Below are 13,184 nucleotides of genomic sequence, written 5' to 3'. Positions count from 1 at the left end.
TCTCATACAGGGTATGCAGTACTTTAATGCATGTATGAAGTGCACGCCACTGCTTCTAACCGCTAAATCTCCCTACAACTCTGCTCATAGTCTGTCGACTGTTTGCATGAGCACAATATAAAATAAAAAAAAACATGTCTGAAACAGTGAAGGAAAACATTGTGAGGAAACCTGCATACCAGAGAATTTTCTCAATTCTCTGCGTGTATGTAGTCTGCCAATCCGCATTGGGCCAGCGTGGTGGACTATTGGCCTAACCTCTCACATTCTGAGAGGAGACTCAAGCTCAGCAGTGAGTCGAATATGGGTTGATAATGATGAAGGGTGGTGGTAGGATAGGGATAAAGAAGTAGTGCATATAAGTTAAAGCGAAGCTTGACCGGGTCCACTAGTATTAGTGTAGAAAAAAAAGACTCACCGGTTTTTTGCCAGCTTTTTTTTCGAGATATATCATACACTGCTGACACTTGACCTGCTCCTCGCACAGCTTCAAGCTGTCCAGCTCTTTTTTTTCTATCATCTTCTTCCGTTCTGGATCCAGCTCTGGGTCAAAGTCCACCTGGAATTGTCAACAGTCTTGCATCATCGTTCTGTTTGGCCACCAGCCAACCGGACCAATAAAGAAAACCTTATACGGCCCAGCCTGGCAACATGGCTTTGCTAGGAGACACTGATGTCACATGCGGAGTCATGGGCTAACACAAGTGACTGCAAACACACTAAAGAGGCATTACCAAACCCCAATCCACGTCTAACGACAAAACTACTTAAACTTAAAAGTAGCAAACTTCAAACAGAAACAGAACAAATGATAAGGACACTGTTCACTAAATAAACACCTTTCGGTTCTAGGTATAACCGACAGTCCTCTGTGCAGAGCATGCATGGAGGAAGAGGAAACCCCGATACATGTTATGCTTAGATGCAGAGGTGTATCTGAACAACGCGCAGCACACATTGGATCCCCAGCAATACTCCATAAGGCGTTTGGTGACCTGGGCGGCCTGCTAAGCTTCTGGAGCGAGCTCAGTTGGCTGGAGTGACTCCAGCGGGGACCAGCACTAGATGGACCTATGCACTAAGGCCAACCCCTAGTGCGGAAAAGGCCCTGGAAAAAAGAAAAAGAAGATACGCCCAGCGGGGCATCCGTCATCTGTCTTCTAAATCTACCATGCGTACGTAAATGTGCCACCGAGGCCCGATTAGGTAGAGGAGTATTAATACATAATACTTACATCTTCATCATCTTCATCAATATCCATATTATTGTAGCCACCATTGGTGTAGTCATCTTGATTACTGAAACAGAGTCACACATTCATAATATTAGGGTGGTTGACTCGTATCCAATCACTACATAATATAAAACAAAGTTGTTTTCTCTGTCCCTATATATGCATAAATCTATAAAACTATGCGAGTTTGATGCGGTTGTTTTTAATAGATAGAGTGATTGAAGAGGAAGGTTTATATGTATACTAGGATTCAGGACCTTTGTCCTCCTTTCTTGTAAATCCACCGAGCACACCACTGCGCCACGGAGGACAACGCAAGTTATTTATACACATAATACCTAAATATTGTCTACAATGTCGAATTATGTGTTTAAGAAGTGTAAAAATGTATTATAATGTAAGTAAACACAAAATAGTGCATGTGTGCGCTCAGTGAGTAGCTAAATTAAATTCGAAATCCCTTTTTGCGGCGATTTTGTAGGCACGTAACATATTTACTATAAAATAAACATTGGTCAGCTGTTTTAGAAATTATAATGCCTACTTAAACCCAAATAGACTCAAATTTACATTTGTTATTGAATTGCATTATAAATTAAACAGTATCGCAAAATTATTATACTTAAGTGCGCGACTACCTTACAAATTGTAACGAAAAACCATTCATACCTACACTTAAACCACTAAAACCCGGGGAATTTCGAGTTAAATCCACGTTTATTACCTAAATTCCCTATAAAAGTTAAAATAAACGTGTTCAACTTAATATGTAACGTGATATTAAGCTAAACAAACAATCTTAAAGTCTAATTACAAACAAATCAACACATACTCCGACTCCATTGTTTCAAGCGATTTCAGGAAATTGTTCATCAGCATTTACAAATGAATTTACGGTGTTCTAACGAAAAACACTTATCAATTTAACACACAAAGTAAAATGATTAGGCAAATTGAACCAGTAAAATTATAAAACACAAAAAACTCGAAACATCGTACGCGCTCACTTCATAGCAAAGAGCATAGATAATACCACAGCACAGATCACTATAGACTAGAAACAGATAGGAAAGTGCCTAAAGTGACGGCTAGTTCTACTGTTGCCGCACAGCGCTAGTGTCGCAAGCAGTGATGGGAATACCTCACCATATCGATATCGATTACGTTAGTGATGTCCCATGAAAACGTTGAAATGGGGTTAGGTACGATACCGCACCAATTTAATTTAATTTTAGATACACAAGGGGTTTAAAATAAAACTGCTTGATTTTATATATTTAATTTTTATATTTCTTTTTCCTTAACCTAAAACTTTTATATTTGCTGTAAGCTATTTTTTGTGGTAAACTCATTTGAGTTATTAGTTTTTCCTGTACTCCTCCTTTTAAAATTTTATTCATGACTAGCAGACGCCCGCGACTTCGTCCGCGAGAAAATCGATGTACATTTTCGACCCCGTCGCCCCTTCAATTTATATTTTCGTATGTTTTATATATAAAAATTACAACATCACAACCCCCGGCCGAAGGCCGGTGTACAATAAAGTGCGCGTTTTTTGTGCTTGGGTAAAATGCCCAGTCGTAGCCTCGTCGGAGGCCCTATCCAACCCCCGGCCGACGGCCGGCGTGCAATTAATTGTGTCTGCGTAAAATGCCCAGCCGTTGCCACGGTCGAAGACCCTATCACAAACCCCCGGATTCAGCCGCGCGTTCCGTTTTTTGTGCATCGGTAAAATGCCCAGCCGTAGTCTCGATCAGAGGCCATATTACAAACCCCCGGCCAAAGGCCGCGCTTTTTTTTGTTTGGGTAAAATACCCAGCCGTAGTCACGGTCGAAGGCTGTATCATAAACTCCCGGCCGAAGGCCGCGCGTTCCGTTTTTTTTTTGCTTGGGTAAAATACCCAGCCATAGTCACGGTCGAAGGCTGTATCATAAACTCCCGGCCGAAGGCCGAGCGTTCCGTTTTTTGTGTTTGGGTAAAATGCCCAGCCGTAGTTACGGTCGAAGGCTGTATCATAAACTCCCGGCCGAAGGCCGCGCGTTCCGTTTTTTGTGTTTGGGTAAAATGCCCAGCCGTAGTCACGGTCGAAGGCTGTATCATAAACTCCCGGCCGAAGGCCGCACCTTCAGTTTTTTTTGCTTGGGTAAAATACCCAGCCATAGTCACGGTCGAAGGCTGTATCATAAACTCCCGGCCGAAGGCCGAGCGTTCCGTTTTTTGTGTTTGGGTAAAATGCCCAGCCGTAGTTACGGTCGAAGGCTGTATCATAAACTCCCGGCCGAAGGCCGCGCGTTCCGTTTTTTGTGTTTGGGTAAAATACCCAGCCGTAGTCACGGTCGAAGTCTGTGTCATAAACTCCCGGCCGAAGGCCGGTCTATAATAAAGTTTAAAGCGCGTTTTTTGTGCTTGGGTAAATTGACCAGGAAAAGAGGAGGTCTTTTCGTACAAACTTTCAACCACTATTTCACCCCCTTCTGATTTTATTTTCGCTATAAAAAGTATTCTATAACCTGCTCCGTATTATGTTCTCAAATCGTGCTAAGTTTCATTTGAATTCATTCAGTAGTTTCAGTGTGATGCCCGGTCAACAAAAAATAGGGACAGACAGACAGACAAATAATCGAAAAAAAATGTTTTTGAATTCAGTATCGATTGTATAATGCCCTATGATTGTCTAAAACGATTCATCTATGATGAGTGATGACATCTGTGGTTATGTCAACTTTTGACATAACCTTCTCTTTTGTCTGTGACAAAATGATTTGTAAAAAAATTAATGGAGGATTTCGATACGAGTTTATAAAACGTGATTGATTACTAGTAAAATTACATTTGTACACAGTGTAATAACAATAAAAGAGTGTAGTGCTAAACGAGTTTTTATTTAACATCAACAATTATTAATATGGTGCCGAAACCCGGGAGAAAAAGTGTGTTTGGAAATCTTTTTTAACTACAATAAAGACTTTGAAAAGTTCGACATCTTGATTTTGAAAAGGATCGCGTATAAAAAACGTGTGAACATTACGTCGGACTTTAGAAATTGTGTTCTAAAACTTCATTTCAGTGGACTATAACAGTAATAAGTTCGTATTATTTTATTATACAATAAGAAGATTAACATTCCTGAACATTCTAGAACGCTAAATAGTTTGGACATTTATTTTACTGTGACACATAACCTACAAAAAACGTGAACATTTCGTTGAACTTTTGAAACAAAGTGTGTATAAATATAGACTTTTAACTTGAACTTTTGGCCTGCATTTACTACTATTACCTGCCTAATTTGAAATACTTGTCAGTGCAGTTGAACTATTCACAAATATCATAGTAGTATATGTCAATACTTTGGAACAGTTTATTACCTAAACAAAATGGAGTTGGCAAGTTTAATTAAAGGACAACAGGAATTGTTTGAACAGTTAAAAAAGGCAGAACGCAATTTTAGAAAATCTAATCAAGAGATAAGGTCAAAACACACATATTTGACATCTAGATTGGAAGCTTTGAATAAATTAGAACAAATATTTAATCAAACACATGACTTCGCTAGCGTCGGCCAAGGTTGACCCACGTGCGGTGTATATTTCGAGTGTTTTTTTTAGTGAAAAGTAGCCGATTTTTTTGTTTTACTAACATATTTTGGTGGTGGTAAGTTCTAAATAGTAAGACAGGTAGGCATGGAGGTGGATCCGCCGCCTCGAAAGCCCCCAGACCCCGGCGGTTCAGAAACAGCACATGGTGCTAGCAGAAAGCGTCCTGTCGAAGATGACAGGCCGTCAAATGATAGTGGGAAAAAAACATCCCCAGATCTAACCCAATCTTCCTTTCAGACTGTTTTTACCCACCCATCCTTTGCAGATGGCCCCAAAGAATACGACAATAATAACGACAAAGGCCCTTATATCATTCAAGTTTCCAGGGAAACCTTAGACCCATCTGCGGGTACTTCTATTCGTGCACTTAAATTTGGACAGTTCTTACATAAAAATAAGTTTACAGACATAGTTTGTGATGGAGTGAAAAATATCGGACGCAATAAGATAAGTGTGGAATTCAGTTCCGCACAGGCTGCAAACTTATTTTTGAACAGCCCAATTTTAAAACTGGCTAAATATCAAGCCACTATACCTACATATAATATTACTCGGATGGGTCTAGTCAGAGGTGTGCCCACAGAATGGCATATGGACGAATTTGTCGATTCACTGAAACTACCAAACGGATGTGGGGCAGTACTAAAGGCCCGTAGGTTAAACCGCAAGTCGTCCAATGAAGGAATTACTGAATGGATTCCGACGCAGTCGGTCGTAGTCACCTTTCGGGGCCAAATGCTCCCCTCTAAAATATTCTCTTTTTATTCCTCCCTTTCCGTTGAACCCTACAGATACCCCACCATCCAATGTCTTAACTGTTGCCGTTTTGGCCATATTCGCACTCAGTGCAGGTCTAAACCTAGATGTTATAGGTGTGCTCAAGCACATACCGGGGACTCTTGTGAGGTACTTAAAGATAAATCAACTTGCCTATACTGCTCAGGAAAGCACTTTGCATCTGACAAGAGCTGCCCTGAGTTCACTCGTCAGCAGGACATTAAAAGTGTGATGTCACAGGAGAGCATCTCCTATATAGAGGCTTCGTCACGCTTTCCCCCTGTCCGCAGATCATTTGCAGATATAGCCTTTTCACCCTGTCCTTCATCCTCCCCTTTTCGCCCTATGAACTCTCCACGTCCAGCTAATGTTACTCCCCGCAAATCATATAGAGAGACAATCCTCCGATCCCCTCGTCCCCGAGCCCCACTAGGCAAGGGATTCGATAAAAATGCCCATGAATCCATCACAAATAACCCAACATCATCCCTCCCCAATGGTTGTGCCCTTAGGCCCAACCCAAATGATAACCTCCCATCTCAAGGGAGAATGATGGAACTACTAACCGAATTCCTAGTTAGCATTATTGCTCCATGCAGTGAACTGCCTTTACCGCCCAACGTTGCCCAAAACTTAACTGAACTGTTTAACATACTTAAAAATGGCCCCAACAACAATACTGCAATGGAATAGCCAAAGTATTCGACCAAAGAAACATGAATTAACATCAATTATTAACCTGCATAAACCTGTCATTGTTGCCATCTCGGAGACATGGCTGAGGCCTGGTTCTCGCTTCCGGGTCCCGGGTTTCTTCTGTTTGCGGGATGACAGGAGTGACAGTCATGCAGGGAGTGCCATCTTCCTCCGGCACAACCTCCCTTATTCTTCTATCCCCCTTCCTCCCCACAGTGATCAGATTAATGCTGTTGCTGTGAGATCCCTTAATATTTCCTTCTTGTCTTTGTACATCCCTCACCCTAACGCTTCCTTGATCCCTGAGATCCAATCCATCCTATCATGCCTTCCCAGCCCAACTGTTGTTATGGGTGACTTCAATGCCCACCACACTATGTGGGGGTGTTTCAGCTGTGATGGTTTTGCTCCTTTACTGATAGACATCATTGAGGATGCCAACTTGTGTATCCTAAATGATGGCTCTCCGACTCGTAGTGCTTATCCATCTCAGAACCCGTCTGCAGTTGATCTGACTATTTCCTCTTCTTCTCTTGCATCCCAACTATCCTGGAGAGTTCTTCCTAGTACCTATGGTAGTGACCACTTCCCAATTATCATATCATTGAATACTAGATCTGTCCCTCCTCAAAACCCTACCCCACTGCTTAAATATAGACTGAGTAAAGCGAACTGGTCTGCTTATGCCCAGTCCGTTGACAATATGATGGACTCTCTTCCGGTTCTGGATCATGATAGTGATTTTTCGACTTACTACAATCAATTTATTAACTCTCTTCTGTCTTCAGCCGACTCTCACATACCTAAGAAAAAAACTTCTGCAAAAAATCAACTGCCTTCTCCACCCTGGTGGGATGAAGAATGCACTGATTTATTTAATCAAAGAACAACTGCAGAAGAAGAATATACAGCTTGTATGTCTAATGGAAACTTTATTAAGTATCAACATATAGCTGCTAAGATTAAAAGAATAGTCCCCAAAAAGAAAAAGGTTAGTTGGTCCACATTCTGTGAATCACTTAGCCCTAGATCCCCCTCCTCAGTGGTTTGGAATAACATCAGAAGATTTCGCAGATCCTTAAATCACTCTGATCCCATCTCCAATAATCCAACTGAATGGCTTAGTGCTTTTGCTGATAAAATTGCTCCCCCTTATGTTCCAACTATGGAAGATTCCACATTTCCTGCAGTAATTTCAGTTACAGATAAAATGGATGCCCTCTTTTCCTTTGCAGAACTTCAAATAGCCCTTAGTGGTTTAAAAGATTCAGCCCCAGGTGAAGACGGTGTACCCTACTCTTTTTTGGTTAAATTAAATGATAAATCTAAACACTGTTTTCTTAACATGATAAATTATTTTTTTGATAAGGGTTTTATTCCAGATGCCTGGAAAACCCAGTTAATTATTCCCATACTCAAATCTGGCAAAAATCCATCAGATCCTAATTCATATAGACCTATCGCACTGTCATCTACTTTAGTAAAAGTTATGGAGATCCTCCTCAAAAACAGATTGGAGTGGCTACTGGAGAGCAAAGGTATGCTGGCTCCTTCCCAGTTTGGCTTTAGGAAAGGTCTCAGTACTGCAGACAGTCTCAGCATACTCACTACAGACATTCGAACTGCCTTTGGAAGGGGAGAGTACCTAGTGGGTATATTTCTAGATATTGCTTCTGCATATGATAATGTAATTCTTCCGTCACTCAGGCAAAAATTGCTCCAGCTGAGTGTTCCTCCGAGGATGACTCATTTCATATGTAACCTGCTCTCTGGCAGGTCAGTGGTGTTGAAACACCAGTCCACCTTTCTTCCCCCCAGATTAGTCTGGAAGGGTCTCCCCCAAGGCTCTGTCCTCAGTCCCTTACTTTATAGCCTATATACTCAAGATCTAGAATTGTCTGTAAACAACTTTTGCAACATATTACAGTATGCTGATGATATTGTCCTTTACCATAGTTCTAGCTCTGTAGACGAACTACATCTACGTCTCAACTCTGCACTTTATTACCTAAGCCAATGGCTCTCCGATCATGGCCTTTCTCTAGCAGTGGACAAATGCCAAGCAGTAGTGTTTACGAGGAAGAGATTGATCCCTACTTTTAACTTTAGTTTGGAGGAACAACCTATTAACTTGATAGACAAAGCCAAATTTCTTGGTATTATACTTGATAGAAAACTAAACGGAATCGCACATTCACAATACATTTCTAGAAAATGTGAAAAAGGTATCAATGTGCTACGGGCTGTAGCAGGAGTATGGTGGGGAGCTCACGCTTACTCCTTAAAACTATTATACAATGCGTTAGTTCGTAGTCACATTGATTACTGTTCATTTATTTTAGACCCCCTAAATAAAACTACCTCAGAACTGCTGAACAGAATTCAATATAGGTCTCTTAGAATTGTCTTAGGGGCAATGAAGTCATCCCCAACAAATGCTCTACAGGTTGAATGTGTTGATCCTCCGCTGCATCTCAGGCGACAGTATCTATGTGATAGATTTATCAGTAAAACACTTCAGCTTTCTTCCCACCCTCTATGGTCTAAATTAACCCAGCTATCAGTAGTCCTTAGACCTAGTAATCCCTCTTCATGTCTCCTTAATAGTTTTGAAAAATTTACCAATCTTCCGCATCCCTTGTCGTCATTATCAATAAATCCTTTGTATTCTACGTCATATGAGGCCCTTGTTTACAATCCTCCTGTGATTACAGATCTGGGACTAACCAAAGACGCCCCTGATACCAACACAAAATTCCAAGAAATTGTTCATCAAAATTGGTCAAATTACTTGTTCATCTACACAGATGCTTCAAAACTCTCCCCTGAAAGTTGTGTTGGTGCAGCCTGCTGGGTTCCCAAATATAAAATAGTTTTGCAATTTAAATGTCCTCCAGAAACCTCGGTGTTCACAGGAGAGGCTGTTGCCTTGTTAGAGGCAATCCTGTTTGCCCGATCCCATAACATAAAACAAACTGTTATTTTTACTGACTCCCTTAGCTGCTTGTATTCCATTAGGGAAAACCCTTTTAGAAGTAAGTCAAAATTTCCTATTATACTACAGATTAGGGAAGCTCTGTTCTCATGTCATCTAATGGGTTTGTCTATATTTCTAGCATGGATACCCAGTCACTCCGGCATCTCTGGTAATGAATCTGCGGACTCTTGTGCTAAGGCAGCTGTACAACTTGGCTCATTGGAACATTTTAAAAATTATTCACATGACCTCAGCACCTTAGCAAAAAACTATTTAGATAAATCTTGGCAATCATTTTGGAACCAATCAAAAACCATTAAAGGTAAATTCTATGCCTCAATTCAACCAGACATACCCAAGCGACCTTGGTTCTTTCTCCATAGGTATGCTGTCAGATGGGTTACCTCCACAATATCCCGTTTAAGACTTGCTCATGCCTGTACACCTGTCCACTTGAACAAAATTAGAGTGAGAGATCACTCTCTGTGCGAATGTGGTTTGGACGAAGGCTCAGTTTCCCATATCCTCTTCTCTTGCCCTAAACTTCTCCACCCCCTATATGATGTTCTCCCTCCTAAATTTCCACGTCCTATAAATGTTGAGTGTTTGTTAATGTCTGTGTTTAGTCCCTATTGTAAATTTATATGTAAATATATTCAATGTAATAACATTAAACTGTAAATATTATATGTGATAACAATATTAATTTTGTGTTCTTTCAGAAATGTGACTAACATCCACACTAACAAAAAAAAAAAAAATCCGCTATTTATAGTGTCAAAATTAAGCTGATTAATAATCAATTCTTGATTCCCAGCTTACACCGATCAACCTCTAAAAGTGTGTCTTCCTTACCCACGCGACATTGGCGAAGTAAATTGTACCCAGTTGGTACAGCAGCAAGCCATAAAATCAAAAATTGAATTGAATTGAATTAATCAAACACATTTGGAGATATGTGCAAAAGTTACTGCGGAGCAATCAGTACAGTCATCTTACTTTAAGGACGATTTGCAGGACAGTTTTCAGGAATCATTCTTGTTATACAAAGCTGTGCTTATGGATCACATTGCACTGGTTAACGCCCCCATTCACAAAGCTTGCAATCATGAGAAATCAATCACCAGCAGCTACAGTTCAGACATAAAGTTACCTAGGATTGAACTTCCAAAATTTTCAGGTCATTACACTGAGTGGCAAACCTTCTTTGATATGTTTGTGTCGCTAATCCATGAAAATGTAACATTGACAGATGTACAAAAGCTCCATTACTTAAAATCAAATTTAACAGGAGAACCTGAGATGTTATTGAGAAACTTCCAAACTACAGCCGCAAACTACATAGAAGCATGGGAACTTTTAACCAAACGCTATAGTAACAAAAGGTACAACTGTAATGCTATTATGAAAACATTATTTGGGCAAAAATCAATACAAGTTGAATCTGCAACTGCAATTAAACACTTACTGGATACAACAACATCATGCTTAAAGGCATTAAACAATGTTGACATTAAAACCGATCAGTGGGATGCTATAATTATTCATCTGGTTGTATCGAGATTAGACAATGAATCTCACCGACTATGGGAAAGTGACATGAATTACCCAAATGGACTCAACTAGAAAAATTTCTAGAAATTAGATTTAGAAGTTTAGAAATGGTCAACACAGGAAAACAGTCAAACAATACAACTAGATTAAAAATACAAGAAGTAAAAAGTAAAAAATTTCATACTGCAATAAATCAAAACAAGAGTTCACCTGAACCAACATGTGCAATGTGCAATGGTTCTCACTACATTTATTATTGTACTGAGTTTAAGAAACAACCTGTGGTGGAAAGGCAGAAAATAGCACAAAGTAAGAAGCTATGCTTCAATTGTCTTGCCCCTACACACCCTGTTTTTAGATGTGCTCAGAAGACATCATGCCGTCGATGTGGCCGTAAACACCATACAACTCTTCATTTTGAGAACGTAGATAAAGAAGCTTTTAGAATGAGACAGAATGAAACACGGGGAGAACAATCTAGTAACAGAACAACTTCATCAATGAACGAGACCGCTGTAGTGGCTAATTTTTCCAGAGGAGATTTGAAAATTTATAATGTGTTATTAGCTACTGCTGTTGTTAAAGCTAGTTCTAAGAACGGTTCTTACATTATTAGAGCGTTGCTAGACCAAGGCTCTCAAGCCTCATTTGTAAGTGAGGAAACTGTACAATTACTAGGTCTTAAGCGTACTATTGTAAATGGTAAGGTGTCTGGTTTGGGAGACGGTCAACTGAGTGTCAAATATGCTGTTGCTATGGAGATAAAATCACATCACGAACCTGAAAATAATATAACTATTAATGCTTATGTTTTAAAATCACTTACTTCTTTATTACCGTCGCGCGAAGTAGTTGTCCCTGATTGGCTGGAGCTGAAAAACTTACCTCTTGCTGATCCTAGATTTGCATTGCCCGGAAAGGTTGATGTTTTACTTGGAGCAGATGTTTACGGAGAAATATTGCTGAGTGGTGTAAAGAAGAGTCCTCATGGAAACTTAATAGCACAAAACACATTATTTGGTTGGATTTTGTCTGGAAGGGTAGCACAACGTCAAAACACTGGAAAGGTTATAACATTACATGCACAAGTGAACGAGGACGAGTTACTGAAAAAATTCTGGGAAATAGAGAACGAGCCTAATACTATTGAGAGAAAATTAACTAGAGAAGAGCAACTATGTGAAGAGAAATATGAAGAAACAACAAGAAGGCGAGAAGATGGAAGATTTATTGTGAGACTACCATTCAAAAATATGGATCCCCAATGTCAGTATGGGTACTCATGTGACATTGCAATGAGAAAACTGCATACTTTAGAGAGAAGACTATACAAGAATCCCACATTAGCTATTGAATACAACAAAGTGTTAGAAGAATATACATCGTTAAACCATATGAGAGAAGTCACTGAAGAAGAGAAAGATAAGATTACATCTGTTTATCTGCCTCATCATGCCGTGGTCAGAGAAGACAAAGAGACAACCAAAGTAAGAGTCGTATTCAATGCATCGAGCAAAGGGACTAATAACGTGTCACTGAATGACGACCTACTAGTGGGTCCTAAAATCCAACAAGATTTGCGTCATCTGCTACTACGGTGGCGTCAACATCCCATAGGCATTGTTGCTGATCTGGTGAAGATGTATCGGCAAGTACTTGTTCATGAGGAAGATACAGACTTTCAGAGAATTATGTGGAGAGCTAATTCAAAATTACCAATTAAACACTACAAACTGCTAACATTAACTTTTGGTACTGCTTGTGCACCCTACCTTGCAGTAAAAACTCTGCAAAAGTTAGCAGAACTAGAAAAGGATTCATATCCACTAGCAGCAGAAATAACGAAGAGAGATTACTACGTAGATGATTTAATGACGGGATGTGAAACAGAGGAAGAAGCTTTACAAATTTACAACGAGATGAGTAAACTAATGAAATCTGGCGGTTTCCAGCTTCAAAAATGGAGCAGCAATTGTAAAGAGTTTTTGAACTATATAGAAAAGGAAGAGTTAAATACTGAACAATCTTTAACAATTAAAGTTGACAATATGATGAAAGTCTTGGGCATACGTTGGAACAGACTAACAGATAATTTTGAATATGTGGTGAATCTTGAAGAAACTCATCACCCCTTCACTAAGCGGAATGTTCTATCTGATGTTGCCAGACTATATGACCCAATTGGATGGATAGCTCCAGTAGTCATTATTGCAAAAGTATTCATACAAAAGTTATGGAAGGCGGGTTTGGATTGGGATCATGAGTTGCCTAATGACTTAATGACAGAATGGATAAATTATAGACATGAGCTAAATTATATAAAAGATATTATAATACCACGATGA

General features: G+C 39.8%; 2 protein-coding genes across 2 annotated transcripts in view; one reads left to right on the top strand and one right to left on the bottom strand.

Annotated features, from left to right (window-relative positions):
- LOC128199830 (uncharacterized) overlaps window positions 1-6,459 on the bottom strand; it is a 152,328-nt gene extending 145,869 nt beyond the window's left edge. Inside the window, exons 1-3 of the mRNA XM_052891002.1 lie at window positions 6,362-6,459; window positions 1,236-1,299; window positions 419-559 (exon numbers count right to left, since the gene is read on the bottom strand). Coding sequence (XP_052746962.1) covers window positions 419-559; window positions 1,236-1,299; window positions 6,362-6,459 — 303 coding nt within the window. The remainder of the gene's footprint in view (window positions 1-418; window positions 560-1,235; window positions 1,300-6,361) is intronic.
- Window positions 6,460-11,285: 4,826 nt separating this feature from the next.
- LOC112055315 (uncharacterized) lies at window positions 11,286-13,184 on the top strand. Its single transcript, XM_052891009.1, has one exon. It carries the CDS (start codon window positions 11,286-11,288, stop codon window positions 13,182-13,184), a length of 1,899 nt encoding a protein of 632 aa, XP_052746969.1.

Source organism: Bicyclus anynana, unplaced genomic scaffold (genome assembly GCF_947172395.1).
Source record: "Bicyclus anynana unplaced genomic scaffold, ilBicAnyn1.1 scaffold_29_1, whole genome shotgun sequence".
Taxonomy (NCBI): domain Eukaryota; kingdom Metazoa; phylum Arthropoda; class Insecta; order Lepidoptera; family Nymphalidae; genus Bicyclus; species Bicyclus anynana.
Note: the sequence above shows the minus strand (reverse complement) of the source record. Positions and strands in the feature narration are given on the sequence as shown.

Coding starts and splice junctions, on each gene's coding strand:
- LOC112055315 (XM_052891009.1), top strand. CDS start 11,286: ATGAGACAGAATGAAACACGGGGAGAACAATCTAGTAACAGAACAACT.